Source organism: Leptodactylus fuscus, chromosome 2 (genome assembly GCF_031893055.1).
Source record: "Leptodactylus fuscus isolate aLepFus1 chromosome 2, aLepFus1.hap2, whole genome shotgun sequence".
Lineage (NCBI taxonomy): Eukaryota > Metazoa > Chordata > Amphibia > Anura > Leptodactylidae > Leptodactylus > Leptodactylus fuscus.
The window spans coordinates 162,176,503-162,201,489 of NC_134266.1; the positions used below are offsets into that span (position 1 = coordinate 162,176,503).

A 24,987-nucleotide genomic window follows, 5' to 3' on the forward strand; every position below is an offset into this window, starting at 1 on the left:
ATTGACTTCAATTAAATCTTTTATACGTGTAAAAAATGTGTCAAAAAACGTGTCGTGTTTTTTGGCGCGTTTTTTTTTTTACACATGAAAAAAATTTCATTGAAGTCAATGGGAGTCTTATTTTTACACGTGTATTATGCTAAAATACGCTCGCGTTAAGTCTGTATGCACGAGCCCTAACACTTATTCTGACTATTGATCTTTGTATTAGGATATACAAAACCTTACAAGTTACAGTTACAGAACTTTCATGAATTAAAATGAATGCTCATTTATATTAAATGTTAGAAAAATGAAAAACAGTCTGGACAAAGTCTCTTGATAATTCTAAAGTCAATTATTTGAGTACAAATGTGATACAATAAGGTACAAAACTGATACAATTATTATCATATATGATCCTTGTGAGTTAAGAATTGCATAGAACAATCTAACAGATATAAAACATATAACATTCCTTTTAATTGGAGTTATCACACCATATATTGTACATAAAGTGAATGTTGAATCTGCATTTCATCCATTGTATTATCAATATATTATAGTGCACATGCTACATTAAAACACCTTAAGCTTCCATGAAAACATGTTAATGAGATATCCACATATTGTACATTTACAGTACACAATGAGGTTAAAAATAACAATTTCTTTTTTTAAAAAACAGTGCAATTATTCATGACCCGAAAGCTGGGTTTCGGACTCCACATAAAACCAAGCTGTTTTTCTTATTTCTGTTCAGGAGTGCAAGGGAGATTATGAAAAAACAGATGCTGGTGACACCAAGGATTACTACTCCTGAGATAAGGGCACTGGTGATCGAGTTCATCTGAAACTGCGAATTATGGGGTTGAGCTGCATGAAAAAAGGAGATGAATGGAATCAATTTATGCATCTTGTGGCAGGCACCAGGTTCATCCAAAATATTATATATTATAACTTATCCTATTCAAAGGGCATGGAAACCCAGTCAACATATCCTCAAAGTGTGGAAGGAAACCCACACAAGCACATACAAACACCTTGAAGATGTTGGATCCAGGACTGTTAGGGCGCATTAACACGGAGCGTGGTTACCATGGGGATTTTGTTGCGAATCCACGCGACACTAGTGCGGAATCTGCGTTAGATTCCACGTGGAAAACGAGCCGCCTCATAGAGTTCTATGGTGAGGCTTTTTTTCCACACGGATTCGCGCCAAAATCCGTGTGGTATCCACGCCATTTTGCTCCATGTGAATGCACCCTTAGGCTACAGGAGTAACCACTAAGCCACTAGCAGAAAACATAATATGTGTATATCTATTTACTTATCTACATAGCATATCAATTATTTTATAGTCAGATACCAGAATCTAAGCTTTTGCACAGAAAATATAGTGAAAATAACATGAACTTACCAAGCTGTGAGTTATTTGTAGGTGTGTCTTCTGAAATAAAATGTAAGACATGGATTCAGTTGTTTGGTTTCACAGTCTGACTTTAAGACAATTTTGCATAAACTATAAAGCGCTATACAGCACATATATATTATTCTTGAAATATTGTGATTTGGAACACTTCACTAATGTGTATATACATATATATATATATATATATATATATATATATATATATATATATCCACACACATTACTGAGGTGTATTCAGTATTCACCCAAATTTCAGGTTGTTCCATCAGAGGAGAGAGGAAGTTGTCCCATACATCCAAACTATAGTTGATATGGAGTATAGCCTGTGCTACTATGCATTGTATGGTTATATATCCAGTCCACATCTGCGATATATTCAGGACAAAACTGGGCTGGGTGTTGTCCCTATTAACTACAGTTGTTGACATAACAATCACATTTCAGGTTTTGTTTGGGCGCTGTTTCAGTCTTTACCTTAGTTGACTAAACTGAAACAACCATTGATATGGTCACTGAACCATTTCATTGATATGGCAACTTGTGATCACATGGATTTCTGCTAATAATGTTTTTTGGAGGAATAACAGTTCCACCATTACTTGGGTTCATTAGTCTGACGGAGACTCTTTCTTTATCTGCTCTGAATTATTGAATTACTATGACTCGTTGGTTTTACCAAAGCTAATTCTTTTTAAGTTTGCTGTGGGTCCGTATAGTCAGGGCTCGTTCACATCTGCGGCCCGGCACTCCGTACTTAGGTTTCCGTTTCCTGCCTAAAACACAGGCAGGATACGGAAACCTGCAGGAGTCTCTCTCACCCATTCATTTGAATGGGTGAGAGAGATGTCCGGCCGTGCGCGGCGGTGAGCGTTTTAGGCTCTCCGCCGCGAAACCGGGTTTTATAATCCGGACACAGAGTCGGACATGCAGTACTCTGTGTCCGGATAAAAAAATCTGGTTTCGCGGCGGAGAGCCTAAAACGCTCACCGCTGCGCACGGCCAGACCCGGTCTATGGTTTCCGTCTTCTGGCATGCAGAAGACGGAAACCATAGAACGGAGACCCCAAACGCAGGTGTGAACCCAGCGTCAGTGGTAACTTTATCTCTTGGTTTGCTGCTTATCTAATTTGTCTCTTATATGGAGTTACAGTGATTTTTACCATGAATGGCACCTTTAATTTGCCCCAGTGGTAAGAAATGAATGCAGCTCAGCTTACCGTTTACTCCTCAAACATCACTAACCATGGGGGCCAATATATGTGGAGACACTGTGGGGTTATTGTTTTACATGTGAAGGCCATTATATTACACATGGAAACGATGTGAGGGCCATTATATTACATGTGTGGCACTATAGTATGAGGGCCATTATACATGTGTGGGCACTGACTGGCCATTATACCACATGTGGGGCCCTTAAGAGGCCAATTACATAATTATTAATGAAGACTCCAAACAAAACCTTATATTATTAACATTTATAAGTGATCTGGTCTAATATACTAACAAATATGAAGAAAAATACTTATTACATTGGTCTTGACAGTCTGACTTTAAAACAATTTTGCATAAACTATAAAGCGTTATACAGTACATATATAGCTTGGTAAGTATCAAAGAGATATTTGGAAGAAAATGCCTTTTTATGCATATACAACAATTCTGTAAAATCACAAAAAAGGTCAGTGCTTTGTGGCTTTAGGGAGCAATCCTTTGTACCAAACACCTGCCCTTTTCACAAATGAAATGTAATAATGATTAATCTGCTTTCAGCAGCAGCTCAGAAAAACTAAGGAGAGATCCAATAGTATTCTGCAAGAAAAAAAATGGATGAACTAATAAACCTTGCAATTTAAGCTTTTACACTTTATTGAATTTTGGTGAATAGTTTTCTATGTTGTTTTTAAATTGACATGTTGTTGGAAGAATGTGCTAATTTACAGTTACAAAAGTTTGCTTTTAAACTGTTAGTAGCTGTTCACACTGAGCAAATATTTAGACAAATACCATATGTCTTAAGGAAAGTTACAACTGTAGCAATGTTAACCTTAATTGTCTATGGCAAGATGACTTCATAAAATCATTAAAAAGTCTTTGACAGACCAAGATAACCCTATGTGTCACAGTATTATTATGTATTTATTTATTATTAGAGCACCATTAATTCCATGGGGCTGTACATTATTATATTAATTCCATGGGGCTGTACATTATTATATTAATTCCATGGGGCTGTACATTATTATATTAATTCCATGGGGCTGTACATTATTAAATTAATTCCATGGTGCTGTACACTGAGGGTTTACATATAATACACAAAATACACAAGGCAAGTACAATACTAAAAGTGACCAACTGGAACGGTGGGATAGAAGGCCCTGCCTGTGGGGACCTACAATCTATGAGGGAAAGAGGATAGAGACAGTAGGTAGGTATAGAAGATATTCAGATGGTGGTGTTGTATCAGTAGTGTTATTGGAGGTTGTAGGCCTTTCTAAATAGGGGCGTTTTCAATGTCTTTTTGAAGCCTGTGATTGTGGAGGACAATCTTATGAATCTGAATTCCAGAGTATAGAAATGCTTTGGAGAAGTCTTGGAGACGGTTTGTGTGAAGAGTGGATAAGAGCAAAGCGGAGTATGAGGCCTTAAGAGGATCAGATGTTACTTGTGGGCAGGTAGAGGGAGATCAGAGATGTTTGAAGGGGAAAAGGTGTGGATGGCTTTGTATGTCAGTGTTAACATTTTAAATTCTTTTCGCTGGTCTCTGGGTAGGTAGTGAAGGGATTGGCAGAGGGGAGCAGCTGACCAAGAATGGAGGAAGAGATGGATTAACAGAGCGGCAGAGTTTAGGGTGGACTGGATGGGGATGAGAATATTTGCTGGGAAGCCATGAAGAAGGTTGTTACTGTAGTCTAAGCAGGAGATCATGAGGCGGGGACTAGCATTTCATTTTTGTAGTTACAGGGGTGAGGAAGGAGCGGATTCGATGGATGTTATTGTTGGAAAATACTTACAAAAGGGGTGCCCCATACTAGGAAAGATATAAAACATAACTTTTAATAAATATTTGTTAAAACATATTGATTTGTGCAACAAGATTGAAAGATTAAAGGGTGTCAGCCTCTATGAAGTAACGGGACCTACCATCTGGGTCCCGTGAACTGCGGTTCTGACCGCACACCGTGACATCTATTAGGGTGTAGTTACCTTAGCCTGGTCATCATAGGCAGGATCATCTCTTGGTCTCTTAGTAATGAAACGTGTAGTTACATTATTTTTATTGAATGCAACAGACATTGAGGCATTCGAGAGACTTGATCAGTTTGAATGCAGTATATATAGGCATCTCCATCAATTGCCTGTCACAGCTCCAGCTGCCCTTGTTTAGTTTTGGGGGATTCGGACGTGTGGATACTGGCATAACATACAGACCTGACAACATCAGGTTAGGTCTGTGGTATCATTTTATAACGCCGGTTCCACCTGTCTTAACCCCTTAATTTTTGGGATACACCTCCTTTGTCGATAATATAGGGACCAGTGTTTTGTTATATACTTACCTCTTGCGATGTAGCATGATATATGGAACATCCCAATACGAAATCTAGGTCCTGGGGCATTTGTAACCCTTTTATTATTGAGGGTTACTATTTTTAACCCAGTTTAGCAGCGTGATTGCAGGTCACAGCAACACCCGTTAATCTTTCAATCTTGTTAGAGGTTGCACACTGTAGCACGAATCAATATGTTTCAACAAATATTTATTAAACATTATATTTTATATCTTTCCTAGTAGGGGGCACCCCTTTTGTAAGTAATTTTTAATATTGGTAGCCCTAGATCCTTGTCTGTGTACATGTTATTGACAGCAGGAGGTGTTGAGGGTTTGGTTGTGTGGCTTGAAAGATAGTCAAAGGTTATCTCAATTCAACAGACCTGTGGGACTGAGGTAAGTGTACCATTTCATTGATGAGTCAGGTAAGGGGCTGTGCGAAGTGGGGAAAAACTGGAATAAGAACCACCTGAAAACTACTTCTGGCTGCAGTAGATTTCAGATACGTATAGATAGCGGTACAAAATAGATACATCAATTAAAATATTAAATATGTAAAATAAATATTTTACAGATAGAATATTTAAAACAGAAGAGCGCGCACCCTGCAGAATAAGTACAAAAGGAGGAGCCATCTCGCAGGAAGAAACATGGAGGGTAAGTATAATGGACAGGATGAGGGGGAGTAATAGTGACGATTAGAGATGAGCGAGTAGTATTCGATTGAATAGTAGTATTCAATCGAATACCTCCCTTTGCATAGCTATTGGTGTACTCGGTCGAATACCACGCGGTAAACATTCGATTCCCCTCCCAACTTCCCTGGCACTTTTTTTTTTACACCAAAAACTATGCAGGGGAGGTATTCGATCGAATATACTCGCTCATCTCTAGTGACGATCCTTTCCCGGAAATGGGGAAATGGATTGTCACTGGATAATCAGAAAATGCCCCTGGGGTGGTCATGGGTGTCTATACATTTTTGGTTAATTATGTTATTTAGAAAGTAGGAGTGGGAAGGGTATTTAGATTAGTGTAGAGATTTCTAGTTATGCAGGACAACCGCTTTAAGACTGGCAGTTTAATCTAAGGGATTGTCAAAAATTAGAAAGCTGCTTTCTTCTAAAACTGCACCACAGCCGTCCACAACTTGCGTATGGTATTACAGTTTAGCACCATGGAAGTGAATGGGATGAGCTACAATACCACACATAGCTCTGGACAGGTGTGATGCTGTTTTTAGAAATAGGTAGCCATGTTTATATAATCCTGGGCCTCCACTTTAATATTTCATATAGTACATAAAAAAGCATACTCATTTAAGGTACTGTTTGTGGTTAAAGAATATATGAGGATTTCTTTTTTTCTCCCAGAAACAGCATCAGGCTTGTCCATAAACTACCGTATGTCTAGTATTGGAGCTCGACTGCTTTCATATGAATGGTTTTAAGCTGTAATATAATACCAAACAAGACTGCCACTGTTTCTGAAAATAGAGGTTTTTTTTCCTAATCTCATACAACGCTGTGTTGAGTGCTGAGTTCAACTAGAAATAGAAGTGGCCATTTAAATAGCTAGATAAGCTGATGCATGATAGATTGTTACTAAAGTTACAGTCCCAATCCTTAATGCATAAAATGTCGATGAGTAAAATGTTTTTGCTTATGACAAACTGTGCCCCTCTCTCTGTTCATGCTCAGATTCAATATCTATATCAATCAGGCTCTTGGCACTAAATCTCAAGCTATTATAAGGTTCCTATTACTTGAGTCCAAATAGGCTTGTGGTATTTGTGGAATCATTTAGACTCGGAGAAGCATCATTAATTACAAAGGCTTCTGCCTTCTTGTGCCAGGGCCGCACATACACCAATAGCTGGCAGCAGCGTGTTACCACTTAAAGACTCGAATGGAAAACAAATCCCACATTTAGAAAGCTGGGCAGGCAGCGGGCACACCTAGCACAGCATTACAATGCAAGGGCAGTATACTTTAATTAAAAGTGCCTTATGTGTTATCATTGTAGGTTTGATATAGAACGAATTCCACTTCAGAGGAAATATGTCAGGAATTCATCTTCGAGAAAAATGATAAGAGCACTTCATTTCATAAGTGCTTGTTTGCTGCAATATTGATTAGCGGCTTATAGTGGTATTGATTGAATGATACTGATGGGTCTGAGGGATGTTATCCAAGCCATTTCTATCTAAGAGCGAGAGGTGTAAAGTTTAGTACGTTAATGTCAAGTCCTGTCATTTCTCTTGCAATCCCTCTGTTGTTCTATACAGATCTGGACTTGCACATAAAAAGATGCCCAGTCATATTTCCTGTACATTGAAGTCTCAAAGCCTTAGACAATTTGTATGCTAAACAAGCACTTTAATGTGCTTATCATCTGAGCTGGCTGGATTAATAACCAATTCCATACTCTAATTTATCATTTCTTTATGAGACTTCTGTCTACTTGGAAAATGAATAGGTACAAGGTGCGCGGCTCAAGGAGACTGTCAGTCGGGAATGTGCTTAAGGGGTTCCACGTTGCAAAAACACTGTGTAACATAACCTGCAGATAATGGCTAATCCCATCCACACATTGCAGAAAAATATCTGCACCGTAAATGCTGTAAATTCAAAAACTGTTGCATTTTTGTAAATTGCAGCAGGTCAATTATACCTATAGAGACGCTGGTGTTTTACATATAGGTATAATAGGGACAGAAGATCCGCAGAGCGGGGCCACACAGTGGCTCAGTGGTTAGCACTGCAGCCTTGCAACGCTGGAGTCCTGGTGTTCAAATCCCGCCGAGGGCAAAAAAACATCTCCAAGGAGTTTGTATGTTCTCCCTGTGTCTGCATGGATTTCCATCCCATATTCCAAAAAGACATACCGATAGGGAAAAATGTACATTGTGAGCTCTATGTGGGGCTCACAATCTACATTAAAAAAAAAAAAAAAAAGAAAATCCACAGAGGAAAGCTCTTTGAAGTTTCTGTGAAAAGTCCTGCGGAAAAAAACACAATGTGTTTCTGCCGCGGTCTTTTCTACAGAGCTTTTTGGCTGCATCTCGCTATGTGGGACCCTAGCCTTAGGTGGTGCACAGGGATTTATGTTATAGGGGACACATTGTACTATTTACACCAGACATTCTGGAGTTGCCCAATCTAGTAAACAGTAACCACCCCATTGTGTTCTAGAAACTCAGCTTTTCTGATAAGGATTAGAGATGAGCGAGTAGTACTCGATCGAGTAGGTATTCGATCGAATACTACGGTATTCGAAATACTCATACTCGATCGAGTACCACTCGCTGTTCGAATGTAAAAGTTCCGAATGCTATCCAGTCGGCCAATCAATGCTGGTTTTTCTCCTACCTTTAGAAGTCTTCTCCGTGCAGCTTCCCCGTGGCGTCTTCCGACTCTTTATTCATTCTGCCAGGCATGGGGCCTGGGCAGAGCCGATTGCGCATGTCCGCTTGTAGTGCGGGCATGCGCAGTCGGCTCTGCCCATGCCCGATGCCTGGCAGCGTGAATGAAGAGCCGGAAGACGCCGCGGGGACGCTGCAAGGAGAAGACTGCACGGAGGATCCAGCCCGACCCTCACTCGTGGACTTGGTAAGTATAATTTGATCGAATGTTGCCTACCCCTGAAACGAGCATTTTCCCCCCATAGACTATAATAGGGTTTGATATTCGATTCGAGTAGTCGAATATTGAGGGGCTACTCGAAACTAATATCGAATCTCAAACATTTTACTGTTCGCTCATCTCTAATAAGGATGTGTTTGACAACAAGCTTGTCAACTGTTCCCAGGGACAACCAGCAGAACTTTTAGGCAAAAAAAAAAAAAAAAAAAAAACCTGTGTTTTACAGGGTAGCAAATTCCATCCAAACATCCAAACAATACTGTCATTTCCAAATCTGTTGCGGTTTTGGAAATTGCGGCATGTCAATTATACCTGCAGATATTCTATAGGTATAAATGAAGCTGAAAGTCTTCAGAGGTTTCCTCTGTAGACTTTCTGTGAAAAATACAGCATCTGGGTGATGGCTGTCATACTCACCAGTGCTTCCTCTGTATATTGGCACCAGAGGTCATGTCCTATTATTGTCCATTTTCACAGATCCCTCTATACACTGTAATGTTTAGGGAATCCATGAAAACAAATGCCCCACAGGTGCAAATAGACGTTTTCATGGCTATTTTGCACCTTGGTCGATTTAAAAAAAAACGTTGGGCTTTTGGCAATCACAACATGCGATTATATCTATGGAAACTTTGGCTCTTTCCGTATAGGTATAATAGGGGCAGAAAATCCACAGAGGAAAACTCTGCAGACTTTCTGTGAAAAATGCTGAATCAAAAAAAAATGTGATGCATTTTCACTGCAGTCTTTTCGGCTGCGGATCGCTACGTGGGGTCCTAGTTTAACAAGGTTTCTAAATCTCCTAGTAAGCTATGCGTCCCAGTCCCCTCACTTGTAGATGTTGTGTTTGTGCTTTTAATTATGCATTGAAGCTATCTGGTAAATGAGCATTGTATACTGTGGAACTATTTCAGCCAGCATTGGAAGTTAACCTCACTTACCAAGCCAAATGAGTCTGGAAGCCGTATGACAACTAGTGAGTATGTCATCAAACTGGACATTAAAAGCCCAGCTCTCATCCTGAATGGCACAACTGTCAAATGTTTTGCTAATGTATTTTCCTGTGTTAGCGGAATACAGATTTGTTATTTAAACTGATAGAACCCACAATGTAGTGAAAGCATTAAAAAGTAGCATATAAGTGTTTAAAGGTTTATATAGTATTACTGGTGGAAAATATACACGACACAGGCCTGAGAGTCAGCACACAATAAGCAATGTTGGGTCCTGTAATTTTAGTGCTATTCTGGACCCTCTCCTTACACTTTTTGTTGCATTTAATGAGATCTAATAAAGTATTTTGAGGGGTATGTTAGAAAGGGGCTGGGATTCTACCAGAGCTTATATGACATCGGTGTCTCTGTTAATATATTAAAAATACACTAACTAATAGGAAGAAAATAATATACTAAGAAGCTGTTTTTGCAATTGAATGGAACTTCATTTGTGTGAATGTAATGATTATATATTTAATTACAATATTAGAACAAAAGTTTATGTTTATTGGAGAAAAATGTACAAATGAAATGAGGTTCTAGTATCCTGCTGGACTACCTCTAGCCTGGATACAAGATGAAATACAGTTGGACATGGAGGCATAAAGGTTCTATATGGTATCCTGCAGCACCTTTTCCCACATAAGTTACAGCTGAGCCTGTAGATCTTACAATCCTACAATCCTGTAAGTTCCTGAAGTTGACATTCCAACTGGTCCCATGAATGCTGAAATGCATATAAGTCTAGCAAAAGGGAAGACCAAGGAAGTATTACAACATAGTATTAATGAGAAACCCTTGCTGTGTGTGTGGTTGAGTATTGTCCTGCTGAAAAATGCCAGTTAGAAGCCCTGAGAGGAATAATAGGCAACACAAGTGGCCTCAGTAGTCCAGTGTTCCCGTTCATGACATCAGTACAAAAGAAAGTGGTGGTGGCTGATTGTCAATGACAGGACATGTAATGGGCATTATGACACCAAATTTCCATCTGCTAAGCCCTTGGAAATGGCCCGGGCAGAGAACAGGCTTTGTAATGAAGGTGCCCATGTTTAGATTGGGGACAAGGAAACAGTTGTCAGCTGATCAAATGATCCTCTCTATTGATGTGCTGTCTGGACCACCAAAAGCCCATTTGCTGTGTCTCCTCATGAAACCATTGTTCCCAACACCTTCTAACAGCTATGTCAGAACTGACTAGACAGCAAGCAATTTGTCAAAATAACAATTCTGCTTCTCTCAGTCCAATGATGTGCACCCACTCAAAGTCTGTCACCTGAGCAAAATGTGTTTCAGTGCATCACAGTGTCGTGGTTAAAAGTCAACAACACCTTCCAAAAGTAGCTTCTGGGACCCTTTTTATAGGACATTGAGAAGAATGCACTGTAATCTTCAATATATCTGCCTGAGCCATAACTGGTCAGAACTGAGTGTGAGGTTTTGGTTCTTTTTTTTATCAAATTGTGAAGTTGTCTAATAGACATGTAAAAATACACAAGATTGCTCACACATCCATATTCCAACACTGCTTCTCTCCAAGGGCTCCATGGGTCTGCACTGGGATCAATTTCCTTATGTCTCCTGTTAAGAAATGTTCCAAGGCCTGTCCCCCCCCCCCTCCCAGCCCTCGAGGAGCTGTACTCCAGATTTAGGGATGCACGATTGCCTGGAGTACCTGACAGCTTTACTCAATAATGAGGAGGGGAAGTTCCATATAATCTGGAACCCATGGGACGAGTTTTGGGCTACTCAACCTCTCTGATCTGGTAGTACTTTTCTCCCCTATTCTCCTGGATGTCCTCCCCTATTTTCCCCTTTTGTTGTTCTTTCTCGTCTTACCTTGTATCATTGCTGGTTCTATTGGTTTACCCTGGGCCTTTGTTGACCCTTTGTTGATTTTGTTGTGTTTTTATTATTATATTTTACTTTATTTGCTCCTTTTATAGATGTATCATTTCTTTCACTATTTTGACTTTTACCTTGCCCTGTTGCCTTCCTTATATGATAAAACTGTTTAAATCAGCAGTTAAAAAAAGAAGAAGAAGGAAATACTCCAAGAAGTCCATTTAGTCATTCACTGGCTAGCTGTAATATCTGGAGACACTAGGGAATATATAACTCAACATGGACCCAGGCAGTCTGTGAGCCAGAGCAGTGGGGGTATGAGTATGGGGGGGGGGGGGTGCTGGAGAACCCCTTAAAATGGTGAACTAAAAGCAGCATTTAGATGTTAGAGAGTTTACATCTACTGTAAAATTTACAGTTCATTGTGGCCAAAACAGAATCCTAACGTGGTTTGAGTGACATTTCATTAACAAATGCATTCTTTTAGTTCTGCAGGCTCTGCTTATATTGTCTTCAGATCAGATAAAGTAAACTTTGTGTTGCTGGAATAGTTGGGAAATAAGATCTTTACCACAAAATCTAACAAGAAAATGAATTATAGCATATAGTAACTGTTAGATATGTGTTTGTCATGGTAGCACAGTAACCATTCATTACTTTCATTGTTCTCTTTCTTGTATTTTAAAATCAGATTTTAACAAATATCACATATCTAGGCAGAGAAGAAAACAGTAGCTGCCATATATGATCTAGCCTTTGTTCTGTATCACAATGAAAAAGTACAAATCTAAATATGGAACCGATAATATATTTATTGCAAACCTGTTACTAAAAAAAGTTTCTTTAAATAAATTGCATTGCATGTGCCAAGTGCATAAGACGATAAGGCACATTCGATGACGACTACCTGAGCTGACAAAGTCCCAATATATGGGCTGCATCCTATGCTTCCTATTCAGCCATTACCAGATAGTATATACCTGTATGAGTAAAGCGGTAAATCAGTTGTGAGCTCTCCAACATGTCAGTCCTTTTGGCTGTAATATTTTGGCAAGTACTTTACATTATACAGCTACTTCTTCCAACATTATCAATATGTGGAAGTGAGAGTTGCAGGCCCCAAATAATTGATATGGAGCAAGGTTTATTGTATATTGAAATTCTGATCCTTGTTACTATCAAACCCCTACAACAAGCTCCTGTCTATGAGTTGTGCCTGGTATTGTTGCTCATGGCCATTTGTGTAGATGTGGTTAGGCTGAAATACCACATATGACAAATGAATAGGAATAGTGCTGTTTCCAGAAGAAAAGACTATTTTTTGCAATTCTCAGCAGCAAGAGAATATTTAGAAAAATAATGAACATGTATCATATATTTGTGTCTCACGAAATGCATGTATATTACAATTTTCTCCAGTCTGGCACATTAAGGGTAAGTTGGCATGGCGGAATTTGCCACTGGATGGTGAAAAAATAAATGTCCTGCTCAATCTTTCCTGAATCACCCTGAATATGTATCATTCAGGTCAGTGATCACAAATTGACCTTGAGGCTACCCATATATATATATATATATATATATATATATATATATATATATATATATATAAATATATATATACACATATATCTAATATATATCTAATAGTATATTTTATATGTTTTTGTTAACCAGTGGCATCTTTTATGCATGTTTGTAGTGAGTCATTGCAATGCCCTATGTATGTTCATGTTGAGTGACACACTCTAGTGACCAACACAGTATTCAGTACTTATTCACCCAGTGTTGTGTTTGTGTAACATTGGCTGGCCCCTAATGAAAAATAGGAATTTGTTTAATCCGCATCCTATATGTGATGAGCCATGGCAGACTGACCAAGCTTATTTCTCTTAGCCATTTCATCTTGTGTTTAGATAGTGGTGTATGAAATCGTGCTCATTGCTTGAAGGGTTCTTAAAAATCATTCAATGATTAAATGAAGGTGCTTGAGACTCACATTATAACAGCCAAGTAATACCAAAGATGCAAACAATATCAAAAAAAGTTTAGCATCTATACTGTAATAACTTTGAGAATTATGTATGGATGCTAAAATATAAAAATCAAGTATAGATACTTTCACTAAATATAATGAAATTTATGGAAAGGAGAATAACATTACCACTTCTTGTAATAATAGGTCCGGCAGATACAACAGCATTCCCAGAAAGGCTTTGTGGAGCGAGGGTAGTCTTGGCATGTGCATCTCTTCTCTCTCTGTTGTGGCATGTCTGTAGGATTATAGAAGAGTTAATGTTTCCAGACCACTTAACTTATATAAGAGTTTAAGACTAATTACCTAAGTGATAGTTTACTAAGTCTGGAGTGATAAACTATGTATGATGCATTATTCATGTTTGCTTTCTTGTAAGAGATAATTGTGTATTTCCTACTGTACAATTTACGGAGGTAAGTCAATGTTTATTTATCATAATATTTATGATTTATCTACTTCACTATCTGTAACAGAGAACCCATACAGATGTATGTCTGACAGATCTGTCTAATTCTTGCACTTCACAAGTGAATTCATGTAAGCAATATGCAATAATACATGCCACATGCAGTTTTATTTATTTTATCATAGCGGTAATAGTTAAAATGAGAACTTACAAGTTTAAAGGAATTCTATTATTGGGAAAACAAATTTTTAACTAAGCGTATATTTGCATAGCCTTTAGAAAGGATATTCCAGATATACCTTTTATTTGTTAATCCTCTCAGACGTTTTTGAACTAGCCCGCTTTTATTGATATGCTAATTAGCCAGCAACAAGCACCGGAAGTTCAGTGAGCACTGTGTTTTGTTTTGGTTTTTTGCTTCTTTTTTTTTTAAATGTTCTGTAGATTGTGAGCCCCATATAGGGATCACAATGTACATTTTTTTTCCTATCAGTATGTCTTTGTAGAATAGGAAGAAATCCATGCAAACATGGGGAGAACATACAAACCCCTTGCAGATGTTGTTCCTGGCGACATTCAAACTCAGGACTCCAGTGCTGTTAGGCTGCAGTGCTAACCACTGAGCCACCGTATTGCCCCCTAGTGAGCACTGTATGTTGTGTGTAAACAGGGGGACGTGAGAGCAGGGAAGGTTGCTGCTACTGATAATGATGATGATGACTCATCAGCCTCCCTGCTCTCACCTCCCCCTCTGTGTACACACAGCAGACAGTGCTCAATGAACTTCCAATGCTCTGAGATGGCTAATTAGCATATCAATTAAAGTGGGCTAACTCAAAAACGGCTGAGAGGATTAACAAATAAAAGGTATGTCTGGAATAGCCTTTCTAAAGGCTAGACAAATATATGCTTAGTTAAAAATGAGTTTTCCCAATGATAGAATCCCTTTAAGGCATATCATCATTTGGAAACAACTTTTCATAAATGAATAGTACATTTGAATTCTTTTACCACTTTTTAAGCTGTTCTCCTGCTCCTTATCTTTAATCTGACTGTTTACATTATATTGTTTCCATATTCAGCCTCACACACTAAGCATATGAAGAAGGGAGGGGTGGAGTAAATTTTTTTCTTCTGGCTAGGTAATTGATTTATTGCATCATCCTGTGCACTCCTAGCCTCTGATCTACAATCTAGCAGTGTTAAAAATTTCAGACTAGAGTGGAAAATTTTGCTAGTGGAAAAAAAGCTAGTGGCTCCCATTGAAGGAGGCTTTTTTTTTTTCAGCGCTGAAAATTCAGCGCCAAATAAAGCACCATTTTCCTCCGTGTGAATGGACCCTCATTGCCACCTCTGTTTTAGGCTGGTAGAAGCTATTGAACCAAAGACTAGTTGGCAGTTGTTCTGTCCCTTCAACAGTAGATATTTTGTATGCGCTGAACTTCTTATGAGAGCAGCGGTCCTGTTGTACATTAGTTAAAACCAATATATTATCGTTTTTTTCCTTTGTAACGACTGGATGACATTTTCTGTACTTACAGGTGTTAGATAATGGCAGTCATCTGACCTGCACAGTTTAGTTATGCAGTGCAAAAATACAGTGGACATTTTCTGGTTTTTATGCTTGACAAACCGGAACACTTCAAAGGCAAATCTTCCCATTTGACTTTTGCCATTTTCAAAAATAGTTGTCTGTGGGTCTTTATCACAGCTGTAAAGGAAAGATTGGCAGCACATTAGTGAATATTGATATTTGTCTGTGAAGGAGTAAAGCTTTTACTGTGTGAAGGTTCAAGCATTTACATTATAAGAAATTCATCAAGAAAGTGGTACTGTAAATTTTGTAGAAATATGGCACCTGATCTAAGAGTCATGGCTGAGACGTAATAGAAATGCTATACATTTTCTAAAACAAAGACCCTTCTCCCAGGTGTAAAGAAATACAGAATATAATGCAAATATTTAACATAATTCCCATTATTTTGGAGCATATCTATAAAGCACTTTGTACTGTTTAGCTTAATTTTTACCTGAGGAAGAGATCATATCTGATGTCATCACTTGGATTACCAGAAGGTGTTGTGTAACAATAGTCCATTAAAACGTTCCACCTATTGTAAACCAAGAATGGTAGCCAGGGTGAGAAATAGCAAAACACAGTTCCTAATTTTTGTTACAGTTTAGAGGATGTTTTTTTTTTTTTTCATCCATTTTTTACAGCTGTTTAACACATTCAAAAAATGGATGCAAAAAACAGATGCAAATGGATGGAAACACATGACCATCTGTTTACATAGATATAGAGATGAGCGAGTAGTATTCAATCGAGTAGGTATTCGATCGAATACTACGGTATTCGAAATACTCGTACTCAATCGAGTACCACTCACTATTCGAATGGAAAAGTTTGATGCAGAACCAGCACTGATTGGCCGAATGCTATACAGTCTTATACTGGTTCTTCTCCTACCTTTAGAAGTCTTCTCCGTGCAGCTTCCCCACGGCGTCTTCCGGCTCTGAATTCACTCTGCCAGGCATCGGGCCTGGGCAGAGCCAACTGTGCATGCCCGTTTGTAGTGCGGACATGCGCAGTCGGCTTTGCCCAGGCCCGATGCCTGGCAGAGCGAATGAAGAGCCGGAAGATGCTGCGGGGACGCTGCACGGAGAAGACTTCTCGGAGGATCCAGCCCGACCCTCACTCGTGGACTTGGTAAGTGTAATTTGATCGAACGTTGCCTACCCCTGAAACGAGCATTTTCCCCCCATAGACTATAATGGGGTTCGATATTCAATTTGCGTAGTCGAATATTGAGGGGCTACTCGAAACGAATATCGAATTTCGAACATTTTACTGTTCGCTCATCTCTACATAGATATCAATGTTAAAAAGGATCTTTCACGTCCTCAGGCACATGCAGTGTAATAGACCGTTAGAAAGCTGACAGTGCGCTGAATTCAGCGTACTATCAGCTTTCCCGTTCTGTGCCCCCGTTGAAGAGCTATCAGTGCCAGTACCATAGTTCTTCAGTGTCAGAAGGGCGTTCCTTACAGTCTGTCTGGAACGCCCTTCCTCACAGTAGCTTTTTCTATTGCACTGTACTGTAAGAGGGGGTGTTCCTTACCGCCTAGCGATGACACTGAGCAGTGAGGAACGCCCCTCCTGATAGTATTCGATCATAGACTAGTACTGGGGGGATGTTCCTCAGCACTCAGCGTCATCGCTAGGTGGTAAGGAACACCCCCTCTTACAGTACAGTGCAATAGAAGAAGCTACTGTGAGGAAGGGCATTCCTGACAGACTGTCAGGAATGCCCTTCTGACACTGAAAAACTATGGTACCGACACCAGAACGCCCCCTCTCACAGTACAGCATATTAGACACTACTGTGAGGAAGGGCGTTCCTCACAGACTGTCAGAAATGCCCTTCTGTCACTGAAAAACTATGGTACCGGCACCAGAACGCCCCCTCTCACAGTACAGCATATTAGACACTACTGTGAGGAAGGGCGTTCCTCACAGACTGTCAGAAATGCCCTTCTGTCACTGAAGAGCTACGGTACTGGCACCAATAGCTCTTCAGTGAGGGCACAGAACAGAAAAGCCGATAGTGCGCTGAATTCACTGCATGTGCCCAAGGACGTGAAAGGTCCTCTTTTTTTTAAAAAAAAAAGGAGCTTTTTTTTTTTTTTAACATTGATGTCTATGTAAACGGATGACCATCCTTTTGCATCTAATTTTCGCATCTGTTAAACTGATGTGCTAAATAGAGATGATCAAATACCTCCGCTGCATAGCTCCCAGCGCCAGGGAAGGTGGGAAGGGCAGTATACATTTGATGCCCCAGAAGTGTTTTTGCACCGGGAGCTATGTTGTGGATGTATTCAATCAAATATACTAGCTCATCTCTAGTGCTAAATAGTTGTAAAAGATGTGATCTGAATAGAACCTTATATTAAAATTTTGAAAGCAAAAACCACATGACTGTTACATTTTCATTAGCTACACTTGGGCATATGCTGCATGACGGTGTTATGAGTTTGTATTATAGCTTGAGAATTATTAAGAGGGAAAAAAAACTTGCCGCCATGTTAAGAAGACACAATTTCAAAAGCATAAAATGCAAGTCCAAATTCTGCTAAAGGAGCACTTGTACTCCCTAGCTTCTTTTCTAGGGCATTCCGTAGCAAAATGGACAGGGGAAAAACGTAAGATAGGCATAATCTCATTTTAGAACATTATGGGATGTTTGTAGCGCCACACTCTCTGGTCTGATGGATGTAGTCTTTTATGCAAAATGCAAAACTTTATATTTTTAAAAGCTATTTACAAATGTTTTGGGTGGGGATAACTTCTACTGTACAAAAAAACAGAAAAGTGGCGGATATTATCTAATAAAAAGACTGCGCAGTAGAGTGGAAGGAAACTCTTGCGTCACAAATGTTTCTAAAAAAAAAAGTATGAGTATAGTCTTGTTGTCCAAAACACAAACTATGTATTGAAAACATAGTGGGTTTTTTTAAAACAAAGTGCTGCATTTTTCTCAGTTTTTTCACATGCTGCATTTTTCAAAAATACAATTTTTCTGCGGCTCTTTCTTTTCCACGATATGTGGATGAGATTGATGGAATCTCATTCATTTTGCTAATACTTTAAAACGCAGTGTGTATTCTGCTATATTTTCACAGCAGCCAAAACCTTTTATCTTTCTGCAACATAGGTCTTTAGCCAACATTGCAAAAGACAACTAGAAACTGATAGGAAAAAAATGCAGCGGAAACGCATTACGTTTTTTCTGCAGCATTTTTTATTGCATTTTTGCTTTTTTTTTTTACCTTATTAAATCTATAAGGAAATGTCAGTGTTTTTACTGGTAAAATTGTCATGCTGTGCTTTTCAGAAGCAAGTGCATTTTTGAAAACATGATTCTTCTGCAGTTTTTTTTCTCATTGTGTGGATGGGATTAGCCAGAATCTCATTCACTTTGTTGGTACTGTAAAAAGCAGTTTTATTTTTTTTGCAGTCCACTGCAGGCAAAATGCCAAGTTTCCGCAACATAGTGCCTTGGCCATGTGTATTTTGCGTGTATTTTGACGTGTATTTTGTCGTGTATTTTGACATGTTTTTTTACACGTGTAAAAAAATGTCATTGAAGTCAATGGGAGTCTTATTTTACACGTTGTATTTTTTACACGTGTATTTTGCCAAAATATACGCGCGTTTAGGGAGGCTTCACACGGTGTAACGTGCCACGTGATGTGGCACGTCTACGGCGCGGGAGCCTTTGCAGGCTGTACACGCTCCCATTGATTTCAATGGGAGCGGGGATTGTATGCGGCCGCAAAATCATGGCTGCAAACTAGCGCGGCGCATACGATCCCCGCTCCCATTGAAATCAACGGGAGCGTGTACGGCCCGCAAAGGCTCCCGCGGCGTAGACATGCCAAATCACGCGGCACGTTACACCGTGTGAACCCTCCCTTACTCCGTGTGAAGGGGCCCTCAGCTGGGGACAGCTTGGTACATGAGGCTCATTGTATTTAACTTTCTATAGCTTTATATTCAGAATATCTGGAAGTAAATAAACAATAATTTCATTTTGATATTTGTATTCTATATGCCTGATTTTTTTTCATTTAGAATAGTAAGAGATTTTTTTTAGATGTCCAATCCATAGACAAATGATCTGTTGCTGTACATGATTTCAGTTATCCTATTTAGGGTTTCATATTTGGTCAGCTTAATAGATGTTTCAAACATACTAGTTTTTCTAGTGCGATTTTTCCCATATTTCATGTTTTCACATATATAGGCTTATTTTAGAAGCACGGTTCAAAGTGTATCTCTCTTGAAGCTGTTGCATCTCTTTTGGTGAAATCTCGACACATTTTCAAGTCTGATAGTGTAGGAATAACTATAATAATATCTATAATAATGAAAGGAATGTGCATTTATGCTATCCTAGAGAATAGTCACATCTATGACAATTTCATCATCAAGTTGGCATTTGCAAATCTGACTGGCGCTGGCAACTTCCCAATAATGATCCTCAGCTGTACAGTCAGGTTGCCCTTGTGCCTTGCCAGCCCTGACAAATCTCCTTGATATTTGGATGTAATTATTTTTAAGAGAAAAGAGATTCAATATACAATATGCATTACATGCAAGTGATATTTGCTGGCTATTTCTATGCTATGTGTTTACATATAAAATTGTGATATTGTGACAAGACTACACTTTGATAAATGCTAATGTTCAGGTATTTCTGTATCCTCGGTGACTCTAGGGCTTATCCTTGCATATTTACAAGTAGCGGCATCTAGGCACATTCCACATCTACACAGGATGGTTTCTGAATCATTCATATACAAGGACAGAAGACAAAAAACAAGTAGGAACAATATAAAAGCTGCATCAAAATACCGTCCGTCAAGGTTGGTTGCTCTCACTGCCGCATATATTTTTGTTTTCAATGGCAATCCTGTGCTTGGAATTAGCAATTGCTGGCTGTAGGTTGAATCCTGTAGTAGTACACATTATTGATTAGAATTCATTTTAAGAACAATGGCAAAGTTGTCTCTATCCAGCAATGCATGGCAACCAATTACAAGTATTGTTCCTTAGTAGAATGAAGAACAGAATGGTATAAGAGATAAGGATGACTGTGTATGTGTGTTTGTTTCTACCGTGTTTCTCCAAAAACAAGACAGGATCTTATATTATTTTTTGCTCTGAAAAAAGGGCTAGGGCTTGTTTTCGGGGTAGGTCTTAATTTTTTTCATGAACACTAGTTACACATTTGATCACTTTTTATTCCAATGTTTATCAGAGGCAAAAGAGCAAATAAATGGCAGTTTGTCATTGACCAGCCTCAATAGTAATATTCTTATGACAGCCCTGGAAACCTAAGGCTTCAGGCTGTCAAAGGAACAGGTCAGCTCCGGTGATCTTGCCACGTGGGAGCCTGTCTGTAATGTAACAGGTATAGTGGCGGTGGGGACCAGCCCCAGGGGTGAAGTTGTAATACTTTACGGTGGGGGGGTCACAGCAGCAATACCAGCAACCAGAGTCATCGTCTCTCCGGTGCACATTACTAGCTATATTATTAGTTATGGTGGCTACTCTACAGCAGAGCGACCTCCATCTTTAAGGACCTAGCATCCAAAATAATTGTACAGCAAATGTCAGGAAGAGTTAAACCCAACTGTAACTAGAGCTTAATTTTTGCAGTAGGGCTTATATTTCAAGCCTACTCCAAAATACTTGAGGGATCTAGCTAGGGTTTATTTTTGGGCTAGGGTTACTTTTGGAGAAACATGGTAGTGTTGTTATTCATGTTTTCAATACATGGCAATGTTATATAAGGTTATATAACATAATACTTGAATTTTAAGTTGCATTTCCATGACAGTTTTACTGATTATACTATGGTGTACTATCCTTTAATAGCATAGCTAGTTTATGTTACGTAATATCTTCCAAGATATAGGCGCTGAGACTCAGTAAGGGATCGTTTTAATATATTGTATTTTTCAACAGAGTGATGAGATGATCATACTTAAAAGGGTTTCCAATATAATCAAAATTGTGCCAAGGATCAGGAAATGTCATAAAATTCTAAGCGTTCTATTACTCACTTATTAAATCTCTCCTATTCCATGCTTTCTACTAGTCTCTGCTATAGAGATGACATCCCCGAATACCCACATGATCACTGCAACCAATCACTGGTCTTAGTGAGTCCAGTAATTGGCTGCAGAAGTCACATGGTTAATGAGGCAGATCATCATTGCAACACGGTAAACAAAGACCAGAACTTTAAAAATCATGTCCCTGACTAACCATATGAAAGAGAGCTCAGGGAAGCAGCAATGGCAGGTATGACATGTTCCCAGGCAGGGACAGCAATGTCCATCCCTCTAACCCCCTCCATGACAAGGCTGCAGTCTGATAATTGTATGAGATACAAAATGCATATTCTTCCAAGGTATACATAGTCTGACGTTATGATCAGTTGTGGATGTGTCTATACTCCCAAGCTCCAATTTACTGTAGCTAAGGATTCCAATGTGTCAGAAAACCAATTCAACCCTATATCATGGGGTGCTAGTAAAACCATAAAAGGCTGCAGCTCACTCGGCCTACAAATATCATAATTAGCTTATATACTTTATGATAACTTGTCATGAAATCATAGTATATTTCAAAAAGCAGCCTAACTTGTGATATACATATCTGGATATGTCTAGCCGAAAGGAAAGGTAGGGGAGAACTTATCTATATTGCTATCAGAGTTATTTTGTCTTGCAAATGGGTAATATTTATAAAAAAATATAAGATCATTTGGTTCACACTATTAGTATAAACATATGGCTGCTGTGGGATGGTGCGAAATCTATGAATAACATGCTTAGTAAGTTGAGCTATTAGTACAGTTTGTACAGTTTTCTCCAGTCTAATAAATTGATGCATTCTACAGCACTATTAATAAATCTCTATCAACCATTTTTATAGCAGCTGTCAACTACACTTTTGTTTCTGATAATAAAATATGAACATCCTTTAAAAAAAAAAAAAAAAAAAAAAAAAGCAAACCCAAAGTAAACAGTTCTTTTACCATTTGGCATCTCTCTGAATATGGTTTTAGTGGGCAGTCAAAATGTGATTCAATCATATCCTAAAACTATTCCTGGCCATTATATGGCTTGTATTCTGCATTTTTAGCTGTTTTCGCCTTTTCAGATTCTATCTCTAATTCTCAGCTATCCCTGAGCTACTGCTATGATGATTTTCATTAGTAGTACTTGCTCAGCAACAGCATCACTATAGAGGCCATTATAAAGAAGTGCTGAACATTTTAGATGTGATTAAAGCACTTGGAGTGAGATAGAAAACTCTCTGTTAGCTTCAGCAGCTTATTTCTGTGTGTTTCTATTCTTCTCTGTCATACTTCATTCCTCCTCCTTCCTCTCCCAACAGGATCTCTATAGGTACATGTAATCTCATTCTTCAGTAAGCTGGAGATTTCAAACTGATGCCAATTTAGGAGGGATAAGGGGGATAAAACCAGATAAGTAGAGCAAGAGATATGTAATGTAATTAAATTAGAAATATGTCTGCTTTCTGCCTAAATAATCTCTTTAAAGTTCCAGCCACTAGGTGTTTCCTTTCTAGCCAATTTACTTTTCACTTCTTGGTTACTAAGCAAGCCCATCCCTAGATACACTCCAATCCATCTTGCTTATCAGAGTGAGTGTAGGGGGTGGCTCTTTTATCCCTTCACACAGTGAATGGAGATGGGAATGGGTGATTCTACTCTCAGTCTGCACAGACATGTCTGCAAACTGTTGCTGTGTTAAAAATACTGTTGATTCTGCAAATCTCACAACTAACAATATAAGAAAGGTCTTCTCTGTTCTTGTATCTGTACAGATGGGCCAACAAGCAGCTTTACTGACTGTGCTATTAGAATGTTTGTTTTTTTTTCTGGTGTTTTATCCGCTTGGTTGCATGTATTTGCAGTCCAATGTTCCTGAATTCTGGATCTCCTATATTATGGTCACTTGGGCTTTTCTCAGGTTTTTGTCTGCAATTGGATAGTTATTCCTGACAGAATGGCATAACATTATCAGCAATGGATAGGATGGGGGGAGGGAAACTGCTCCTTATTGTACATGACCAATGCCTAAAATGCAGAAATGCAAAATATGTCTTTATCCATAATTTGATTAATACCAGCATAAAAACTGATAGGAATTGTCACGGAGCAAAGGTATACGTCTTCCTCCGGATGGTCTTTTGAATCAACACGGACGCAAGAGGTCGGGAGACAACAGCAATTTATTGTAATCCACAAAGTTAGTAGCCGGTGGCGGTCACATCAACCGTAATAACAATAAGTCCACAGAAGTCACAATCCAATGATAACTTTGGTTCCTTGGTCCTGTAACTAAGTCCTGGCTCTCTGCAGAGCTGTGCACAGGCCGGCTAACACATACTAACTGCAGCTACATCTATATACTAAACTGTTACTTCCTATATCTGTGGGTGGGAAGGGCTGAGTCACAGATCCTTCCCCCCTCACCTATACCAAGGAGAGCAGACTCCCTGTCTACTATGGACAATGCACCGTCCAACATCTTCTTGGAGACACTGATCAGATTATCTCCACCCATTGTCCTCACTGGTCCTCACTAGTTAGAGGTATTTGCATACAATGTGCTAACACACTAGACCCTAATCAGCCAACTACACACTGATGTTTACAACAGGTTAGAGAATACATTCCACATGAAATATATATTACACATTGCCTATTGCCGACTCTAACCATCCCGTGACAACCCCTCCCCCTCTCAAAACATGTGCATGACACAATTGGCCTACACAGGTAAATTGGGGAATGCACATCAGTCTCTATAGCTCATATGTCCTCCTGCCGGGATAACCCATCTGCGTTCTGGTGTTGGTTCCCTCGGCGGTACTGAATGGTAAAGTTGTAGGTTTGAAGGGCTGGCATCTGGCAGAAAATCCGGTCGATCCATGTTGGCGTCTCTCTGAGCTTGGCTTCTGGTCACTGCTCCCACAAAGTGGCACTGTAGATTTCCAACATCGTTGCCTAACAGAACATCGGCCGGCAGCCCGCTCATCACACCAATTGTGCATCGTTTTGGTCCATAACCATAGTCGAGTTCCACGGTAGCTTTAGGAATACGTCTTTGAGTACCCCCTGCCAACTTGATAGAAATGCCAGGGCCCTCCTCTAGGGCCTCGGGTCGCACAACTCGGGGGTCCGCTACCGTTAGGAAAGCTCCCGAGTCCCGGAATCCAACAACTGTTCGGCCATCCAGTAGGACCTCCTGCAAGTGCTTCCTCTGAAGGTTTGCGGGATGTGTGGCGGAAGGCTGAATCCCATAGACCCCTGGAGGTGGAACAGATGGGTCATTCATGGAGTCATCTGGAAATGGGGCCAAACTTTCTGTCCTAGGGGTGGTTCCCAGGTAGTGAATAGGCCGGGATGCCACGGTGGCCCGTGCCCCCATGTTAGCAGGGCAACTAGCTTGCAAATGTCCAGGCCGCCCGCACCCAAAACATCTG

The 24,987-nt window shown here is 39.4% G+C and overlaps 1 protein-coding gene across 1 annotated transcript in view; it reads right to left on the reverse strand.

Annotated features, from left to right (window-relative positions):
• Positions 1-676: 676 nt before the first annotated feature.
• The window catches only part of LOC142194099 (zona pellucida-like domain-containing protein 1), a 51,323-nt gene continuing 27,012 nt past the window's right edge, over positions 677-24,987 (reverse strand). Inside the window, exons 5-10 of the mRNA XM_075263124.1 lie at positions 20,314-20,411; positions 15,923-16,003; positions 15,432-15,603; positions 13,613-13,721; positions 1,400-1,429; positions 677-855 (exon numbers count right to left, since the gene is read on the reverse strand). Coding sequence (XP_075119225.1) covers positions 677-855; positions 1,400-1,429; positions 13,613-13,721; positions 15,432-15,603; positions 15,923-16,003; positions 20,314-20,411 — 669 coding nt within the window. The remainder of the gene's footprint in view (positions 856-1,399; positions 1,430-13,612; positions 13,722-15,431; positions 15,604-15,922; positions 16,004-20,313; positions 20,412-24,987) is intronic.